Source organism: Dysidea avara, chromosome 9, assembly GCF_963678975.1.
Source record: "Dysidea avara chromosome 9, odDysAvar1.4, whole genome shotgun sequence".
In the NCBI taxonomy this organism is placed as follows: Eukaryota; Metazoa; Porifera; class Demospongiae; order Dictyoceratida; family Dysideidae; genus Dysidea; species Dysidea avara.
The window spans coordinates 19082833-19104983 of NC_089280.1; the positions used below are offsets into that span (position 1 = coordinate 19082833).

At 36.9% G+C, this 22151-nt stretch overlaps 1 protein-coding gene across 1 annotated transcript; it reads right to left on the reverse strand.

Annotated features, from left to right (window-relative positions):
* Nucleotides 1–279: 279 nt before the first annotated feature.
* LOC136265463 (uncharacterized) lies at nt 280–22151 on the reverse strand. The gene is made up of 11 exons (XM_066060337.1): nt 22055–22151; nt 18299–19221; nt 17141–17314; nt 15241–15387; nt 12578–12655; nt 12311–12398; nt 10060–10829; nt 8564–8817; nt 7815–7999; nt 5518–5670; nt 280–1168 (listed from the first exon to the last, which is right to left on the reverse strand). The coding sequence occupies exons 2-11, from the start codon at nt 19208–19210 to the stop codon at nt 519–521; spliced, it is 3411 nt and encodes a 1136-aa protein (XP_065916409.1). The 5' UTR covers nt 19211–19221; nt 22055–22151; the 3' UTR covers nt 280–518.

Here is a 22151-nt window from a genome sequence, read left to right on the forward strand (position 1 = left end):
GCTGTAACAGTACTTTATTTCAGGTTGAGTTCAGCAGTATGTATATTTAAAAGGGATGAGAGATCAATATTCAGACACCTGATGCAGCTTATCACCCTCCAAATCATATATGACAAATAATAGGATTGGTTTACAGGTAATGAAATGTATGTACTTATAAGGAAATACCAAAGCTAAAATTACACTCCAGTTCCAGTATTGGTATATACTATAATGCAAAATTTGAGCAATAATTATGAAAGTATATATACAGCAAAAATACCATGCATCGCATCACTCATTTTAAGCTATGTTGAATATGTCAACTTCATATTATCATACAGTGTATTATAACTATCAAGCATACTGTAGGTATACTGATAACTGAAAAGGTGTATGTAAATTCGAAGAATGATAAAGAGAAGATGTTGTGTTGTAATTAATAACTATACATAATTTGCATAAGATTCTGCGTACATGTTAAAGTTTCTAAGAACAAAGTATCAATTCAGAAAAGTGCATGTACATACACTAAATGGCTATTTCTTTGAGTACAGTTTACCATATAAATCTCTGCAGGATTTAGAAATACTATTCACAAATGTCTCTATTTGGCTGTTATAATCACAAGATAGACTGGAATTGATCTGTCTCAGTAGATTTCTGAAATTCTCTATCTTTTCTCTCAATTTTCCAATAGCAATCCTAGTGGAAACTAAATGGTTAGTGTTTTGAGCTTGTATTAATTGTAGCATCTTTTCTGACAGCTGGGCAAAGTAATCCAAGGATTTTTTGAATTCAGTAAAACCCTTCAAAGAAATGTCTAGTAAATTAGCTGTGATTCTGGCAATTTCTTCCACAACATGGCTGGGGTCATCACTGATTGGCTTCAGAAAGTTGAAATCAGTCAAATCTTGTAAAGTACTACTCCCAGTGGAAGATGACGCTACAACAGCGTTATGCCTAATTTGTCTTGGTTGGCTTGCAGGCAAATGCATATCGTTCTTTCGAATAGGTATAGTTTGTGGAGGAACCTTGTCTTTGTTTTGTGGCATCACTAAAGCTGATTTAGTTGGTTCTGGTTGGACAACTGTGGATTTGGGGGGAGCAGCACTGATGCTGGACAGCTGACATAGCTCCTGATAAAGTTCTTTAAATGATGGTCTATCATTCTCTTTCCAGCTCCAGCCTAAATGATGAATAAAACAGTATAAATCACCACATTGACACATACTTGGGTACAAACAAAATAGACGCTATCATAATTACACAAAGAAGACGATATATAGCACTTAAAAGAAAACATTAGGTTGTATCATGTAGGAATGAATACCTATCACATTAAAATGACCGTAACAGCATTTCAGTGATAATCAAGTTTATACAATGGAGTGACCAATTCAAGTTTTGTAGAAATTATTGGGTATACCGACACTATTGCAAGTACTATAATGTTTCGCGTGGTGACTCTAATAATGATGACTACTCATTCCTATAAACCGCTTGAATTCAGTTGACATAATAGAAGGTCCGTTGTCTACAGTAATTGGGAAATCATGAGTGGTAAACATGACTCAAGTTTGTCAATGGTTTGTTGTGCTGAGGTAAAATTCATTAAATGCACTTCTTGCAATTTTGAAAAAAGCATCTATTGCAATAAATAATGTGTGCTTTCCCCAGCCAGCATGATGTATATGTATTCTCTTGCACAGTTGTTTGAGTATATAAAGAAGCCTTGGCTGGGTTGTCAGCTACCAAAGCACATTCATCACAATTACAAACCATCTCCCAAAGTGAGCATCAAGCCAAGACCACCAAATATAGTCTTAGACAGTGATTTCATTCTCGTTATATTTCAACATGGTTAACAACTCAGCTAGCAACATCTTATGAAGGGACTCAGGTATGGTCACTCATCTGCTCCATATTAAGCACCCTTCTATCACTAATACAGTAGTTCATTGGCCTTTCAACAATAAGGTAACTGATCTTCTGATATCTTTGATGGCCACTTTCCATGTTGCACCTGTAACAAGGTGTTTATTTTTGACTCTTTAGTTACCTGAGCAGCTGTCGTTGATATTTCATCAGTTGTCATAATGACATGGACTTTCTCAGCACTATCACATTTACTGAAACTAGATAATTGTAGCATACAATCAATACAATTATTTGATTTATGTATACTAACACAATCTAGCACTAGTAAGCACTTAAAAGAAATGCTCATCACTACATTCTGGCTGCCGCTAAAGGTGGAACACCTTTTTCGGGGCCTAAGATTTGCAAAGAGGTCAGCGGTCAGTGACTAGCATAAATTCTTGGCCATACATGTATTGATGAAATCTCTTCACTGTAAAGACAATCACTAGGGCTTTACCCTCAATCTGAGCATATTTTTACTCTGCTGGCTGCAAGCTGTGAGAAGCATACATCACTGGCTACTCTGAGCCATCCTGCATAATATGTACAAGACAATCACCCAATCATTTTGGTAAGGTGTCACAATAAAAATAAAGCTTGATTGATTTCGGACATCATAATGAACTAGTGTTTCCTGTTTACAAAGTAACTGTTTCACTGCCTCAAAAGCCTTCTGCTGCTTAGACTTCCATGTCCATTTACTGTTTTCCTCAGTTGAAAATAGAGGGGGGTGAAGAATCTATGATAGGGAGGGGTGAAGAATCTATGATAGGGAGGGAAGGAACCTTGTCATCACTGACTGAAGTTTTCGTTTGTTCACTGGTGGGGAGCCTTTTGGATGTTCCTCAGTTGGTTTGATTCCATCATAGGAAATGCCCCAGAGATTCCAACTGCTTCCAGATAAATAGACATTTAGCTTTTTTTGACTTACAGACCATGATGACAAAGTCTGTCAAGTATACCCTCTGCTAGTATAGTAGTTCTGCTCAGCTACTGACATTCCAAAAAAGTCCCATGTACTGAAAAAGGCCGATATGCATGAATTATATTGATCATTAACAAGTACTGACATTCTTTCTCCTCTGCAATCTGTTTGTAATCTTTTGGATTTTTCCATCCCCAGCATACTGTACATCTCTTCTGGTACTGGCAGCTGATGCACTTGTGAGCAAATAACTGCATGGGTTTATCAAGACTTCAAAAAAGTCTCCACAAATACAAATGCCACAGTTTTGTTTGTATACCACTACTCAATTCACTAGACTCAACAGGGACCAGCTCACCTTCAGTCACTTGAGACCTTAGTGCCTCCTCAACCTTGTCCTTAATTGCAAAAGGTGTGGTGTGTAGCTGATTTGTGCACATGATCTGTTGTTACTGGTTTGCAACTAACAAGCAGCCGGTACTAATAGAAGGCTTCATCATTCATACATTTATGTCAACAATGGCCGAAAGATTTTGGATTGAGTTAATATAAACTTCTAATAAAATAGTGTCTAATTCCATTGTATGTGTGGTGAATTCACTCTGTTGCAAATGTGTCAAAAAAGTGACTTTTGAAATCAACAAATTTGGAAATGGGGCAAACCCAATTGCAAAGGTAACAAATTCAGCCATGAAAATGTGGCGATAGGTTATGTTTACTAATGGCCCAAAGCAAATGTTAGAACGTGAACATATTAACATCATAAGCATACAGTACGGCAGTACTGTATATTAGGGATCATGCAGAACTGGGCTTTTCCAGCCAAAATATCACCCTAAAACTCACCTCAATTTCCCTTCATGACAAATTGGCAGTATTAGTTAGGCACAGTCAAGCCCAAAAATGTCTTCAGACCAACTCTAAACCCTTCCAAAAAGTTTCTGTGAAAGTTAAAAAAAAATTATATTTAACAGAATTTTATTCTGACTAACTAACTAACTGACTGATGCCTTCCACCGAGCATAGTTCAATAATGGATATAGCTACAGGCTTGAATCTTCACTATTCGATGTTGCTTCATCCCGAGACATGCCTTCTCGCCAACCACAGTACGTACAATACACGCATCATGGACCTCCTTTGTGTTCCAGTTTTTTTCACTGACAACGCAAGGTGTCGATTTGTGATAGCGTGATGTGGCTTCCCTGTGGCTGTGCCTGTATTTTCCGTAGCAACTGGATTGATTGCAGAGATGCTTCTCATACATACTATTCTTCGTTTGTAACATTGTGTAATGGACTGAAGTAGGTGAAAGCAAAGTGTAATGGCCACTGTTAGTAGTTGCCAGCTCACGAATCATCCGTATTTTTCGTGGTTACTGGATTGATTGCAAAAGTGCTTTTCCTACTGTTCTTCATTTATAGTGCTGTATAACGGGGTTGATATCAAAACGTAATGGCTACTTTACTTTTGAGTCAGAAATTGATACCTGGGGTGCACGTTCAGACAAAACATTAACTCTGGTGCCATCCTTTCTTTTGATACGTTATGCGTGGGTTCACCAGTCATATGAAAAAATAGGAACATTGAGTTCGATTAAGGATCACGAAATAAAAAGTAGGAAACAAGGGAGGTCGCCTACACCTGCAGATATACTAGTGGACATTTAATCCCTAATTCAGTGACTGAAGTAGGGATTAACAATGTCTACTAGTATATCTGCAGGTAACTTAAAATTCCTAATTTTTCCTTATACTTGTCATTATAAACATGGCTGTGATATGAGTGATATGAGGTTCAGCCATGCGTCATGATGTAGTCACCACTACATTATGTCTTTTAGTACTGTTCAATAGTATGTAAGAGAAAGAAAGGCTAGATATGAGGCTATTATAGTCCAAAAATTGAGCATTGTGCATTCAGTGCTCCAAAAATTATCTATTGTGCTTTTGACTACATTCTGTAGCCAATAATTTCAGTTTATTGTTGTATTAGACTATTTTGTTATTTATTCTTTTAACTGGCTGCTGTATTAGAGCAGTTCATGTCTATTTCACTGTTTTATTAGAGTAGTAATATTGTGTGACTGTTCTGTGACTGCTCTATAGAGTATCAGAGTATCTTGATTTTTTGAATGAAGTTTTGAAATCTGCAGATATCCCTACTGCTAAAGCTTTATAATCATCTTAAAATGCTAGCGTAATCCTTGATTCCCACACATCCATATTATTGCCCAAAAATATGGCAACATAATTTCCACACTCCTAAATGAGGCACACAGCAGCTAAAAAGGACTATCAGTGCATAGTTGGCTTACTGTGGCACTTGCAATGGTGCAGGTACATGGAACCACTGTCACTGGCAACACGATAGCAATAAACATCTGTCTTCTCTTTTACACACACATATTCAAAATTTTTCTCACCATACCTACCATTTTACATGTAAGTATACCAAGTTAGGCTGTTTGGTTATCAAATACATCATTCATAAACTAAACTTCTGTGACGTTTGATTTATAGGGACTTAGCTAAGTTCATGCACAAGACCAAATATACAGTCCTTAGTGCAAACAGGTCTTGATAATAGTTTCATCTTTAAAGGTACTTTTGTTAATTCTAATAATAATGCATGCATTCATAATGAAATAATGCATCTATTGTAAAGGGTGCTTGGGTTGATTTCCTCACATTTTCTCATCATAGAGTAGACGTTTTCAGGACAGCCATCAGGACGTTCCAACCGATAACCATTGGCCAAGGCCTCATATATTTGTGCCAACTTCACAGCAGAATATGGTGACATACCATGTGTTGCTAGCTCCCACAGGAGTACTCCAAAAGCTAAACAATGCAAATAAAATGATACCATATGTGCTGTGTTGGGTACATGCAGTCATACATAACTGTGAGAGGGAGTAGATACAGTAGTACTACAGTAGGTCTACCACTTATACAATGTTTACCACACCTGAACCAATCAAAGCACAGTGATTTACAATCAGAGTGTGGTGCTTATTCCAACTGTTACTCAAGTTTTATAGGCACTTTAATACTGTGTATACATACAGTAAAAGCGTTTGTAAGAAGGAGTGCATTGTTCAGCCTCAATTGTGGTCAGGCATGCTGACAGGCTCGAAAATCACAGTTTGTTTGCTGCTGACTTTCGGTACTTTAAATATATAGGTTTTCTTATATTAAATGTTTAATTTGATGTCAGATAAACTTTTCTGTAAGGGCATTATTCATGTCAGTGGCAACATTTGTGTGGGTAATATCTTGTTTTGGAGAATCTCTACTACTACCATAGTAAACAATACAACTAATAAGTGAGCCAGTAGCTACATACATAAGCACATACAATATCATACAGTACAGTAGTACTGTATATTAGGGATCATGTAGGTTTGGGTTTTTCTGGCTAAAAATATCACCCAAAAACCAGCTCATAATACCGTCCTGGCACCTTGGCAGTATTGGTTAGGTATAACCAAGCCCAAAGGTGCCTCAAGGATGACCCTAAATGTCTCCAGTAGATTAATTTGTTACAAAATTAAATAAAATATTCAATTTTTTGCAAGGAAACGAAAAAATATTATACACAGATACATATAACAAAGAAAGCTAGATAATTTACACAATTGGCAAGAGTTGGTTTCAGCTTGGATTAGATGATGGACCAAAGCATCCTTTAGAAGATTTAGATCCTCATAAACATCTGCAGAAGGGAAAAAGATATGCAGCACCTCATACGGCTGCATAATCGATATGTGTATCCCACTTGTTGGAAAGGAGAGAGGCAAGGCGCTTATAAAATGCAGTTGCTTTGTCTGTCATTCCTCCTGTAGCTGAGAAAAACTGTTTCATAAAAATATTCAATGGAATTTTCTACTGATTAACTGATTCCTTCAGGTAAGTGTAACTCGATAATGGCCAAGGCTATGGGCTTGATTTTTTCACTGTTCAACGTCGCTTTGTCCTGAGGCATGCCTTTTGGCATACCACAGTATGTACAATGCATTCATCATAGACTTACCTTTGTCCTCCTTTGTGTCTCATTTCTTTTAGTTGATTCATGGTAGTGCAATGCATGGCTTCCCTACGTTGTGAATGGGAATCATCCGTATTTTACATGGTGACTGGATCGATTGCAAAGGTGCTTCTAATACTGTTCTTCATTTGTATAGCAGACTGAAAATAGGTGAAAGCAAGCGTAATGGCCATTCACTTTTGAGTCAGTAATATTGATAGTTGGGACATGCAAATCATCCCTATTTTTCAGGGTGACTGGATTAATTGCAGAGGCACTTCTCTTGCTGTTCTTCGTTTGTAGTGCTGTGCAATGGGCTGAACATAGCTGAAAGTGAAGCGTAATGGCCACTTCACTTTCAAGCCAGTAATTGATAGCTGGAGTGCACATTCAGATGAAACATTAACTCTGGCGTCATCCTTTCTTTGAAAGGACGTGCAAGTGTTCACCAGTCATAATACCTAGTGTTACAAGAAAGGTAAACAAACAAGTATAAGGAAAAATTGGGAATTTGAAGCTCAACTAAGGATCATAGAGATTGCCTATATACATACTAGTGAACATTTAATCACTACTTCAGTCATGGTTTTACACTGAAGTAGAGATTAAAATTAATGTTCACTTGTTCACTAGTAAATCTGAAGGTGTAGGCGACCTCCCTTGTTTCCCTACTATTTTTTTATGATCTCTAATCGAACTTAAAATTCCTAAATTTCCTTATACTAATATATATAATATATATTACACATGTACACATATGCGTTCACACACATACACACATACACACACATGCACACACTTTTGCAATTAGTAAAGTTAGACACCAACAGTTGTCACATAGATATGTTTTCACACAAAATTACATACTCAATAAGACGTATGTACGTTTATTTACTTGTACATATATATGTACACAACAAACAACAATAAATTATAGGAAGTGCTTTATTTAACTTACACCAAACATCTGACTTAATTGAGAATTTATTGTACACCAGTGCTTCAGGTGCAGTCCATTTGATGGGGAATTTAGTGCCAGCACGAGCATCATATATTTCAGCATCTAACAGACGTGACATACCAAAATCAGCAACTTTCACAAGATGGTTTTTCCCAACCAAACATTTGCGTGCTGCCAAATCTCTGCATAAAACAATACAGAATATTCTATTATAATAGTATATAGTTATCACTAGGCCTGTGTCAAATATACCAGCATAATAAAAGGCATGATAGGCTGGAGTGCTATGCCAGCATAATGTTAGCATATATTAGGTGAACTATGGAGCTTAATTCCGTCAATATTCCCTAATACAGCAGTCAGTGGAAACTGCAACAAAGCACTCAGATGCATTGTACATAGGTCCTCAGATCAATACTCTCTAACAGAACAGTCACTTTTGTAGTGAAATACTCTAATAGAGCAATCACTAATTAAAATGTTCATAAGAAATGTTACTAACCGAGGAGCATAATGCAAGCATATTGGGAACACTGAAGAGCATAATAGGTAAAAATTTTGGGAAATTCCTGAAAGTATTTGGGCAAAAGTTTGAGAATATTTGACTCAGGCCTAGTTAGCACCAACTCTAGTAGTACCAGAGTAGTGCACGGCTACCCTACTGCACTGTCTCACACTGTTGCCAATGGCTGTGCTTTAATACATGTGTGTGCACATATGTGTGTAAGAAGTACAAAGGAACTAACCTATGTATTATGTTGAGCTTTTCAAGGTAGGCCATTCCACTAGCAATTTGCTGTCCCATGTACACTAGTGCCACAAACTGAAGGTCAGCTCCTTCAGGGCCCCGGATAAAATATAACAGGTTTCCCTTCTCCATAAATTCAGTAATGATAAAGAAAGGTATCAGCTGAGTGCAGACACCGACTAACTGTACCAAATGAGGGTGCTTTATGTTTTTCATCACTGAAGCTTCTTTGAGAAACCCTTTGGTGTCATCCTGTCGAAATAAAAACATCGAGCATGCACATTATGCTACAATGCAAAAATAATTGAAACCTACAAAAGGACACCATGAATGTTTTTCACTTGTTATTAAGGATCTTTAAATTATGTATCCATAATCCTAAATAATATATATAAAGAACTTTGCATGGGAGTATCAAAGCAAAAAAGTGTCTATATTCACCATAAAAGCCCAAGTGTTCTATATAGAACACTTTAATAGACCACAGTTCTATATCAGGTGGTCATAGAACTGCTAGGCTGATAGCCTACTTTGAGTGAGTAATCACTCATTCTGGCCAGTACAACCAATCAACCAAGCCAGTGTAGGCTGATAGCCTGACTGCGCTGGCTGACTAGTCAACCCAACCAGTAGGAGTAAAACCACTGGATTTAATATATAGACACACTTGAAGATTTCGGTGATGGTTGCTTGTGGTCAGCAGCAGTGGACGTTCTTACTACGTTTTGCTCACATAAACGGATAAGTCCTAGGAATATCATGGAAATATGCTTATTAAAGTACCACAATCAAAAACTTTTGGTATTGAGAAGACGGACTAGACTCACAAAACGACTAATGAAGGCACAGCACAGTGCAATGCAGGCGAAACACAGGTGCAATGCCTATTCTACCGATGATAACACTCCTCAGAGAGTTTCTAATTGTTTTGTGTGTCTTGTGTGTACCTCAAGTTGACAGTTCTCTGCTTGTGCTATATGGGAAATATAGCACTCAAAGAATGGTCTCGAGATGAAATATAGTACTCGGCTTCACCTTGTGCTATATTTGTCTCTCGCCCACTCTTTTTGTACTATATTTCCCGTATAGCACTCATGGCAGTGCTTTATCTAATGCATATATATTGCACACAAGTTTACAATGGTAAAAGTCATGAATTTAGGACATCTCAGCAATGAGAATATTTTAAAACAGTCTTGAATATGCGCTTGGGTTCCAAAATTTGGACAATCATTTTCAAATTCTATTCTTTGTTAACCACCATACTGACATAGCTGTATTTTTACTAGGAGGAGTACATGGTGTAGATATTGTGGTCAAAAAGTAACATGGGAAATAATGTATAGCAAATCAAGTTTGTCTGAAAACTCTACAAATACCCTAACCTAAGTGTATCACACAATTTTAGAATTTTCATAGACAAATCGATTTGGGGTTCTTATATTACTCTATTGGTCCCAATCTGATTTCAGTTAATGCTAACACTTTGAATACCTTGAAGGTCTTTACAGCAACCATCTTTGCACTTGGTTTCAATACTGCCTGGTATACTTCACTATATTGGCCAGTGCCTAGCTTGACACCAATTGCTAAATCACTTCTCTTGATTTCCCATTTGTCTAATTCATGGAAGAGATTGTTTACTGGCAGTTTAGCTTGCTTTAATGCAGGGTAATTTAGGGTTGTGATCAGTCCATCTGATTCATTTGAGTGGTGGCGTACTAACAATCGCAATGTAGTGAATTTAGCATCTGGATAGATGTAGTAGCAATCTTTGCCATCACCACTAGAAATCCTGTAGTGATGTGCACGTCCATTGTTTCTTAAACTCAATGAGTATTGGCCTGGTCTACTTTCACTTTCACGAATCAAGAAGCTGCCATTTATGCCACTACACAGTCGCAGTTCTGCTTCTTCTCTGGTTACTAGGCCATGAAACCACGAATGTTTTTCTAAGCCACTAGGTTTGACAAGATACGCAGTAGGTGTCCATCCTATGGCTCCACTGTCTGTTTCTCCCTCACACCAATCCCCAACATCATTATATCTCTTGACATGGATTATATCACCTTGTTTTAAGGCTAACTGGCCAGGACCAATGGGAGAAAAGTCATGCTTTGCTATGAACATATCTGGATCATCCACGACTAAGTCATCATCATCAAGAGCTTCTATTGAGTCCCAACGACTTTTGGTGGTCAGATTACCTCTGGACATTGAACCTTTGCTCTCAGAGTCAACAAAGTCACTAACCTGAGCAGTACCTGAAACACATAAACAGCAATACTCAAGAAGTTATAGAACACATTTCTGTACTTTTACAATTATTTACCAAATGATAAGATTTGCCAAGTTATAAGGTTTCGGTGATAAAATTTCAATTGTGTCTAAGTTATTTCATTCAAAACAACAGTTTATGGTAGAATTTGATTGAAAAACTTCCAAAATGCCTGATACTAGTATTTTCAATGTGAATCAACAATTATCATTGATAGCAATAGGAAGAAGTAAAAAGTAAAGACCACAATCATATGGCTTCATGACAAATGATAGCTAACCAGCTGGGCACACATGGCAATAAAATTGTCCAACTTTGTCTACACTGACTCGCCTCATGTTAGATGAGTAACTTAGTACAGATACAAGTATTGTTTGTGTCTGATATTGAGTTAAAAGCTAGCTGTAGGGTTTAAAATGGCAAATATCATGTGGGTTACTGTAAGGATTGCAATACCATTGCTAATATGTAATCACAGTAGTGGCCTGCACTAATTTTTTTTTAGGCATGTACATCTTAGCCGCATACTCACTATTGTGAGTCTTGACTCTGATTCCGATAGTGTTGGAGTAAGTAAGATTGTCATTTGTTTACTACTCTTCACCCTACTTATTGACTGTACTGTGCATAGTATAATATTATATTAGACTACTACAAAATTGATACTGAAATTTGATTGGCTGAAAATGTGGTCTCTATATCCTGTAGTGCCATGCTCATGTCCAATAAAAACCACGCTCTGAGGCAAACAAAACACGGCAATTATGCACCTGTAACATTGGCAACATATAGGCATTTAAATGACTAGTAACAGCTGCGCTGAAGTAAAGGGAGGCGCAATGTACTGATCAACACTACATTTCTTGTTTACAAGCAGCTGTCAAGATGTATATGAGTGTCAAGATGCAACAAAGAGTTGTAGTCTAATTAGTTGTATTGTGAAACATAGCACGCGCCTGTAACATTGTAAACACATGATCGTTCAAATGGGTAGCAACAGCCACGTTGAATTAGAGGGAGGTGTAGAGGGCTTGTTTCTAGTAATTAATGATACATTTCTTTGTTTACAACTCAAGGTGCAATAACGAGTTGTAGTCTAATTAAGTTAGGCATCAAGAACCAATGGGTTCTATGGGATTTAGAAAACCCTCAGGCCCTTGTGCGAGGGCGCTACAGCCCAGGGCCTTCAAATTTTCAAAATCCTGTAGAACCCTGGTTCATGTCATCTAACTATTATGTAGGTTATGCGGGCATTTTCACACTACATATCATTACATATCACATGAGAATTAATCAGTGCAAGGCATCATCAAAGGAACTACTCACTACTGCACTACATACACTCTACTACCACCTTGATCTTGGTAGCAGTCCATTGTGCAGCATGCAGTCGAAACAGAGCTCTAGGACTTATATACGATACCATATATAGATACACATGCATGCACATAACACAATAAGTGATACCTTGTGGTTCCATGGATATGTCACAGGTGATTACATCAGATGGAGAAAAATCATATATGCCTTCCTTTTCTGTCAACATTGCATACATCTGAGGAACAGAAATACCAACTAACTATATACCAAACTACTAACTATACACCTGCCAAACCCTGCATACTTTGCAAATACCAAAGCATTCACTAAGTACCACTGTCTAATTATAATAATACACTGTAGCTGCATGTATTATATATAGTCTTAGTCAACATAAGTACAATGTGCACATACTCTAGGCTTTGGAACTGGATTATCGGCTTGCATCCTCCTCTCTGAACAAACTCCTTTGACCTTTTCAGTATCAGGTGTCTATCACAAAAGTGACCATAAAAATGTAAATAAGCATTACATATTATACCGTATAGCAGAGGTGGCAGAGACACCTATATTTAGGGGGGGGGGGGGGGGGCTGGGGGCCTAACTAGGTGATGCCATGGCCTAATTGTAAGTTGAAGACCAAAAAAAAAGGTCATTACTTGCTGGAAATAGTTGCCATCTCCTTATTTATAACTACATATGTAGCTTGCTACACTGCTCCTAAAAAATACTGTGACTGCTCTATTAGAGTATCTTGATCTTGACTGCTCTATTAGAGTATCTCGAATGATGCTATTAAGCTAGGCTCTCCATCACAGCTACAGATAATTTTAGGGGGGCTAAGCCCCCATAATTTTTTCACAGGAGCTGCAGCCCCCCTTACCGCCCGTTCTCCGCCGCCCCTGCTGTATAGTGATATATTCATCAGAGGGAGGTTTCCAAGGCAGGAAACGCATTTGAATTTCTCACACTAATTTGTAACACTAATAAGAAACTGAGATTTCAGGATTTCCAAATTAGGGATCCATTACATCCATCATGTAATGAGATACAATTTACAGGTTAACATCTCAGTCAAGCAATGGTTAGATAGCAACGTATTAGTTCAATATTTCTACCAAGATACTCTAATAAAGCAGTCGGATAACATTGACTACTCTAATAGAATAATTTTTCAGCAAAGAAAATTGTATAATTTATGTCTCTGGCCATGCTGTCATGAAAGTAGCTAAATGGGAGTATGTATATTAGCAGTAACATGAATTACCAAAATGGCGCATCTAACTTCTGGGCTAAAATAATATCCCTTACAAAAACAACTCAGCTGTATACCATGACAAAAGTATACCAGAATGTGGCCATGTGTGATATGCATGTATATGTGTGCATGCTATAATATGTGACTGCCATTGCAAAACCGCCTAGTTTGCACAACTTCTGAATTTATTATTATTTTGTAAGCATCATCTTCAATTTCAAAGGAATGGACCACCAAATTACAGTATAGTGGTGAGTAGTTTTGGAATTGTAATGTTAGACAGTAGGAAAAGCAAGGACATTGATTTGTACATCAACTATACTGAAAATAAACTACAGGTTTTTATGTTCACAGTCATAACTTCCAGTCTACAACATTGGGATATAGCCTAAAATGTTCACAATAAATTGGCAAATCAATGAAGGTACTTTTTCAACACTGTAGTCACTTGCGTATATACGTATGAAAGCAGCTTTATTGAACAAATGACATAGCTTATGTTTACCACACCGTAAACAAACATGTGAGACAAGCATGCCATTGGGACTACAGAAATTAAACGGAGATCTTTTGAACTCTCCATGAACTGGCACGTAAGATGGTGTAAAGGTTTAATTGATTTGAGACTAGCTTCCCTGAGTAATGGCTCAATGAAAACTTGCATATTTTTTCTTTGTGGCATGCATAATTTCACCAATATTTTAAAATCTGTTGTTTTATTTTTGCAAAATGCATTGCAAACATGTTCTTGTGTGAACTAGGCTGAGACGGTCACATATAAATTATGGTAAAGTCCAGTATTGAGACATAGGTACATATAAGTGATGGTTTTATATCGTTCTTTAATTGTGCATGATCATTTTAATACCATTCAGTAGCAATTTAAAGTGTATAGATACCCTGATAACAATAAAGCTATTAATAGATTCCCTGAATAGTTAGAGTTTAGCATGTATACTAATACTGCAATGCCACATATTAACAAAAGAAAGGTGGCCAAACTAATTGCTATTAAAGAATCTAGAGTACTAGCACCGGTACCTGCCCTGTAATGCAGGTGTAATCAGACTAAAATTGATCAGCAAAATTTAAACATCAATAACAGTAACATTTCAAACTTTCTAGTGGTAGCTTGCAGCCATACACTAGGACTTATAATTAACATGCGTTGCATGGATTATTAGTAGCCCAAATGCACACAAACTAGTTTTAAAAAGTAACTCATGCATAGTTCACCATAGTTTGGCATGATAGACGTTCATCACGTATTTTGGCAGGTTTTGGTCACAACCCACTATCAATTCTATTGTGACACATGGTGAAGTATTTCAGTGATATCTCCAGGACTTAACAGAAACGTTACCTTCTCCCACCCATCATCGAAGTATTTAGATATGTCTATAAAGCAATCCAGTGGTAGAACTCATGTTGGCTGGGGTGATTGATCACTCAGTGTGGTGCGGGCTATCAGCTTGCACCAGCTTGGGTGATTAGTCATATTGGCATGAGCGCCACGTGCTATTAGCCTGCACTAGAGCACGTGGGCAACTGTGCTTTATTTCCCACAAAGAGTGCTTTATTGCACCGCAAAGAGTGCTTTAATCATACAATAAAGCACTGTTTGCCCTAAAGTGTACTTTATGAAATTTAAAGTACACTTTTTCCTTTGATCTTGCCCACACAAAATTCTATAATAGCTTGTAAAATTCACAACTTTCCTTTACATTTGTGTTATCTATATACATGAGTGTGTATGCACGCATGTGTGTGTGACCACATCTACTGTATGTGCTGAATCATTACAGTTTCAATTTATTACCTGTATTTCACTGATTTGGCTTTCTGGAGCACTATGAAATTTTTCCTGACATCGTTCTTCAAGCTCTTGTATTTCATTTCTCATTATCTGGAGTTGATCTTCATGATCTTTATGTTCTTTCTCAAAGTCTTCCTTGCATGTATTGAGCTTGAACAACAAAATACGCATAATTAATTACAACAAAATCAACATGTGGAAAGACAAATGAGTGGAGGACAGATGAACAGATAAATGGAGAACTATATTCAACCTTTTGTAGAGTTTTAATCTTGAAGTAGGAGTTATATAGCATAAGCCTAGTTATGAGTTTCAAAGATTAAATCTTTACAGAGTACACATTTTAAAGAATATACTACTGTAGATCAGAAATTTATCAATAGTAATTTACATGTAAACAAAAGTTCATAATTTGAACTCTTGATGTAGCTAAATCACTCATCAAAACCTGAATGTGGAGTCAGTAATTACCATGTGAATCATTTACCAGAATCACCAGGCAACACACGAGGGGAGCCAAGGAACAAACATGCTATAGCAGCAATTCCAAACTGCTGAATCTGGCATTTACTGGTCACAGATTTGAAATATTGGTATGAAATACTACCACTGCGGGCTGCAAAAGATTGAGATACCATAATAATAACTGCTGTACAGCAAATAAATTTCATTCAGTATAAATCATACAAAAATACTTTTACATAAACATTTGTACCATGAAAGAATATAAAGTAAAACTATGGCTATTCAACTGTAGAAAAGTGGTGGTCTAGCTACAAACACTGAAAACACGATAAATACGCATTGCTTTATTTACCAATTTGCTAACATGAGTATGATTTATCCAACCATAAAGGTTAATTATAATGATCTTTGTACACTTTGAAGTTTTCCTGACAATGCAAACTGTTACACTTTATTGAATTAAATTTCATTAAAAAATCACAATTTATAATAAAGTCTTTCTTGTACTATGTACCAAAACACAAGTCAGTGTGTCTTGTGGTCAAAGAAGCCAGTGTGCTTAAGTGTGTCATTGACACAAACAATTTTGGCAAAAGCACAGTTCTGTGCTCCCTCCTTATTAAATTTACTTCCAGCTTTGGTAGTCCACATACAAATTTTGAGTGGCACCACCTCATGAATTCATGAGATACAAGTCCACAGAGTTCATGTTAAAATTTTCTTTTGCACAACGACAATCCAATTGTCTTGAAATTCAGCACACTTAAAGGTGCAAACTTCTGAATCAGTATCAGCCATGCTTGGAATCTAGTACACATTTGCAAATTAATGAACAATAATATTATTGTTATTAAATGGCCAATTTGTTGTCGTGCCTACAGGATAAATCACTTTTGAGAGTAAGTTGAAAATCAGCAACCATCAATATCTCAGGTTGCCAGTTTAAGAACACAGTGGTTGGACTTTTGTAAATATAATACATAATATTATTGTGTCTCTATTGATGATTTTGCTTCAGTGGTATATGAACTTTGATTGAAATGATACAGTGATTTTAAGAAGGGCTAGGGTGCCTTTTGGTAGTAAAAAAAGAAATTGGAGAAATACATAATGGTGGAGCTATAACATGAAAGCCAAACACATGTGTAACAAGTGTACAATTAAGAGAAACTATTTGTTGTCATCCTTACAGGGTGAACTGCTTGATTAAAAATCAGTCTGTAGATAAAATAACCATTGTAGAAGTGCTTTTTATTAGTTTAAAAAGATGTCTGAGCAAAGGCCATGGAGTTCTAATATAAAAATCAAATTCTTATAACGACCATTAATTTTGATCTAGATATTGTAATAAACCAATCGCAGTACACACAGACTAAACAATGGTCATTGATGTATAACAGTCTTTTGGGAAACTAATGCATTACAATTACAACTTTACCATAGTTTTCATATTTTTAAGTTCTTCTTCTGCCTTGCAAAGGTCACTTTGGTAGCTGTCAGCTTGTTGTTTCGCCATTCGATGAAGGCATTTATAATGATCAATGCGTTCATTGGCAGCAGTACACTTATCATCAAGTATGTCAAGTTCCTTGGTTAGCCTTTCCTTCTCTCCCTATAATGAAAGTGACAAAATATTGAGAAATATTGCTTGCAGATGAATTCATAAAAGTACAAAACTTATAAAGTAAAGAAATACCCTTTAAATTCAATATTATTAGAAATACTACATTTCCAATTATAAGTATTAAAATAAGGAATAGGGATCGCTGAAAAACCCACAAAACAAAAGGGAATTGCTAGATTGAATCGACAAGGATCGCGGTTACATTGAATAAATCTACAAATCCCTATTATTGGCTCATAAGTTAGCTAATATCAAAGTAACCAGAATCAATGAGGGTTTATTTGTTCTAACCATGACCTTGCCAGTTTAATCCAGTGATCCCTTCTTTTTTCATAGGCTTTTTCACCAAGCCCTATTCCTTGTTTAACTTTTAAGACATCTAATATTCCTATATCCATTTTATGGTGACATGTGATTAGTCAGACCTATATCATACAGTACAATAGTACTGTATAGTAGGGGTTGGTAAGAAATCATACATGATATGGTTTTGTGGATTTTTGCACCTTAAAAAACAGCCTTTTACCCAAAAAACCACCTGGAATGCATTATTTCCTTAAGCCCAATGTTTTTCATCTCGTAAGATAGCTAGGATAGCAAAACTCTTTCTGTCTGAGTATTTTTCATGGTCAAATCCAAGTCATGTGCACTTATTACGTGAGTATTAACAATCGATTTTGGCCATAACATTTATATAATTGGCTGGCCAGTTGTAGTCCAAGCTACATTCAGATGTAGCCCAGGCAAGTTGTCAACTGAGTTACACTGCCAATGTAGCCCGAGTGGCTCCTTTGATCTGAGATGTGAAAGTAGTGTGTGTATCAGATTCTGTGTCAGTAATGATGAGTGACATATGCAGGTGTGTTATACATCTACATAGATGGACACACACACACACACACACACACACACACACACACACACACACACACACACACACACACACACGTGCGCACATAACTATTATCTCACCAGTAATGGCTCATAATCAAGCAAGATAGACTGTATTTTGGATACCTTCAAATCTGGCTGTAACTCACTTAATGTCTTGCAAACATTATTAACAGATGGTCGACGTTTAGATAAATCTTGTAAACACAGCAAAATAAGCTCTTTTAATTGGATAGACACTTGAATATTTGTTAAATAATGTTCTCGTCGCTCTACTTCAGTAAGTACCAACTTTTTCCCTGTAACTTCGTCAAGATATGTTTCATCTTTGGGAACAGGCCATATATGGGTCATTGTATGTATTGTTACACACCCAAAGGAGAACACATCAACTGGTTTACCATAACGTGGGTTAACTGAGAGAGCTTCAGGAGGCATAAAAATGACTGTCCCTGGGGCTTGGGTAGCTGATCTAGCATGATTTGGATCAATCACCTTAGCTACACCAAGATCAGAAATTTTAGCTACCAACTGTTTGTTTAGTAGAACATTATTAGAGGAGAGGTCTCGGTGTAAGATATCTTGAGCATGGAGGTATTGTAGACCAAGGGAAACATCATGTAGTATAGACAGCTTGATCTGAAATGAAACTGCAGTTGGTTCATAGCTCTCCAAATATTGCCTTAAGCTACAATCCATTTTCTCCATCACAAGCCATGGTAGTTGCGTACTTTTACTGGGGTAGTAAATACCTTGAAAATGGACTATGTTGGGATGACACAACACCATACATTGAGCACATTCTTGAAGAAATTTTTGCTTGAGTGTGGTAAATCCTCGAGGACTGGAAAAATCTACTAGTGTATGATGTATTTCCTTAGCAGCACAAAGTACAGACACTTCAAGTACACGACCATAAGCTCCCTGTCCTATCACTCTCTCAGCGCAAGTCACATTATCCAACTGTAATAATTTTGTGACTTCCATAGTCATTTCAAGTTAACCTGTAATGTTACATTACAATCATGCCTTGTAAGAAAAAAGCATAAAAGGTTTACATTCATCAACTTTCAGTGAACTAGTGCAAAGCTAATGTCAGGTACTGGTCAGATGTACATGTGTATGTTCTCACATAGCACTTCAGCTACTTGCCAGTAAGTTTAGCCGGCAGCACTATACACAGATTGAAGACTATGATCACAACAATGCACTGTAATTCAACCATTTGTATTTCACCAACATGTAGAGGGTAAACAATCTAACTATCTAACAAAATTTGTATAACTAGTGGTAAGCCCTCCATGCATGGTTATACCAGAAATAATATACTTGTATAGTTATAGCTATAAATATTAAGCCTTGCTTTTATATTAGCTATAATAGGCCTTAAATAGCTACTGCATGCTTTACTACTTTACTAAGGTGATAGCTAGGTATACATGCAGAGATTGACATCCCTTTGGCTATTGCTTTGAAATTCTTAAACTTTTCACCAGCTTCCTAAAGTGACCAATCAGCCATTCTTATCAAAGTTTCACTACATAACAGAAGGCTTTTACACATGCAGCACTATATGCAAGAATGATGACAATAATATGCCATTTAAAGCAAGTGCTCAGACATGATGAGGGTGAGTGAAGAGGATGGGAAATTACATCCTTATGTTGTGTTTCCAATGTAAAAATCAATGTCTTCAAAATGATTTGCTAACTGCTGTTACTAAACCTTCTTGGGGTGGAAATCGATCAAAATATCTGCAAATCATGAGATTATGAGCTGTAACTCCCAGAAACGATGCTCTTTTATCACAATACTGCAATTCAACCTATCTCTGTGGACAAACCTTCACTAAAAAGTATTGGTAGTTTGATTGGTGAAGTATGATTACCATCGCTGCATCATTTAAACAGGATTTTGGCATCCAAAAATGGGTTTGTGTCCACGAAGACTAAATGAATGATAGCCAAAGGTTCCTCACACCACAGTAATAGTCACCCATCAACAAAGACGTTACATACCAAGTATGGTTCAATTTTGAGGTTGCTAACCATCTGGGTGAGCCCGGAATTGGATCCACCTTTTTCTTATCACTTGCTCTCTCAACAGTTTAAAACCATAATTTGTTGGCATAAAACAACTTTTAGATCCATAATATATATCCAAGAGTAAATAATAAAAGAGAGAGTGTCTAACTCCAGTACGGGTATTCAAAAATGATAGCCACAAGTCTTTCTGGATTATATAGTAAATTCACGCTTATGATATAAGTGCTGATTGAGTGAGTTAACACTTTAGGAGGTGGCGACATTGAGTAGCCCCTCGAAAGTTAGTGTATGCAAGCCAAAGCATATTAACACCCTTCCTGTAAATTCAAGAGAAGCCTGTGGACCTGTGGCTGTCAACCCATACTGGAGTTTACTCTTGGTATAATTAGCACCAATAGTTTGGTCGAGTTTTATTGTTAGAACTCAGAACAGTAGAACTGTAAAAATAAACTAATAGATGTTAATCCAAATAATTTCAGGCTCAAGTGATTTTCATACATCTTTACGGTGATTAACACTGGATCTTGCACTTGATAATCTTGTCTAGCTATTGTAACAGCCATAAAACTTGACGTATATTGACACAAATTTGGCAAGCCATACCCAATCGTGTGAGTCCAACGTTATTTGGATATTAGTTTATTTTTACAGTTTCTAACAAACTTGAGAACAAACTATTGGTGCTAGTTAAATCCGCACAAAAACAGCCAAGCTGTGAAAAAATGTGTGGCCTAAAAGCCTGAATTAAAAAGTTGTAAAATCAAAAGTGGTGGCCAAGATATGTCGATCAATTTCCACCCCAAAAAGGCAACAGAATTTACTGCCACTGCAGCTATATTCAATTAAGTGAGAGTTAGTCCAACATGTAACAGCAGTTAACTAGCTAGCAAATTATTTTGCAGATGTCGATTTTTCATATTGGTAACTCTACCTTTATATGGCTAAAAACTATTAGCTATATTCGCATTTTACTGCCAGTAAGAGCCGTTCTTTGTGGTGCATAACGATAGCCAGTTTCCTCAGCATCAAAATAGGTAGCTATAGCTATGCACACGTGGTTAATTAAGGCCCCTATTTGGTGATTATTAGTTTCTCATCCACCGCCCGCATCCTTCTTAAGCTACCGCATGGTAAGCCATTATTTACTCTGTGCATGCTCAGAAGAACACGTGATACCAAACTGTTATAATTTTTTTTGTTGATGAACGCTACAATGCGCTATATATCGCCAGGAGAACCGTTGTTTTCCTTAGCAAATTGCTGCAGTGCCAGTTGCAATCGTACTCTATCGACTTTATCACAGCAGGCTTTCAGTTGGCTGTCGAAAAACAGTTGACTATCACGAATAGTAGAATCAGATGGTGAAGGAAATGTTTGTAGTAAGAAAGAAATACAATTTGGACAAGGTCTGTACATCAGTGTGTTAATAATATAAAATAATGGCAAAATGCTAATACCCTCCCGCCCGCATCATAATAATTAGAAAGGCTGGATGAGAAACTAATAATCACCGAATAGGGGCCTAATAACAGCAATAAGAAAAGTGGCGGCATAAAGCATCGGCGTTTCGCTCAGCTACAACCAGTCACATGTATGCTTGCATATATGGCTTCTAAAATAGGCAACAAAAAAATCACCCGCATTCTAGACGGTTTGTGTCAGCGAGGGAGGATTCCCTCCCACACAGAATGATTGACAAAAACATATTTGGCTTTGGTATGCACGCAACAGCAATAGCATACAGTCGACATGATATTTTATAACAGAAGGCAAGATATTACACAAATCTCACTTATACGAAGAGTCCTGATCCGTTACACGAGATACTTTTGATCACAGCACCGTTGGCACGGGCATTTCAACGTGTGTGCGCCTGACGTCATATATAT

Coding starts and splice junctions, on each gene's coding strand:
- LOC136265463 (XM_066060337.1), bottom strand. CDS start 19,210: ATGACTATGGAAGTCACAAAATTATTACAGTTGGATAATGTGACTTGC. Junction 17,315..18,298: donor TTGATTATGAGCCATTACTG/GTGAGATAATAG, acceptor CTTTCATTATAG/GGAGAGAAGGAAAGGCTAAC. Junction 5,671..7,814: donor AATTAAGTCAGATGTTTGGT/GTAAGTTAAATA, acceptor TGCATTGTTTAG/CTTTTGGAGTACTCCTGTGG.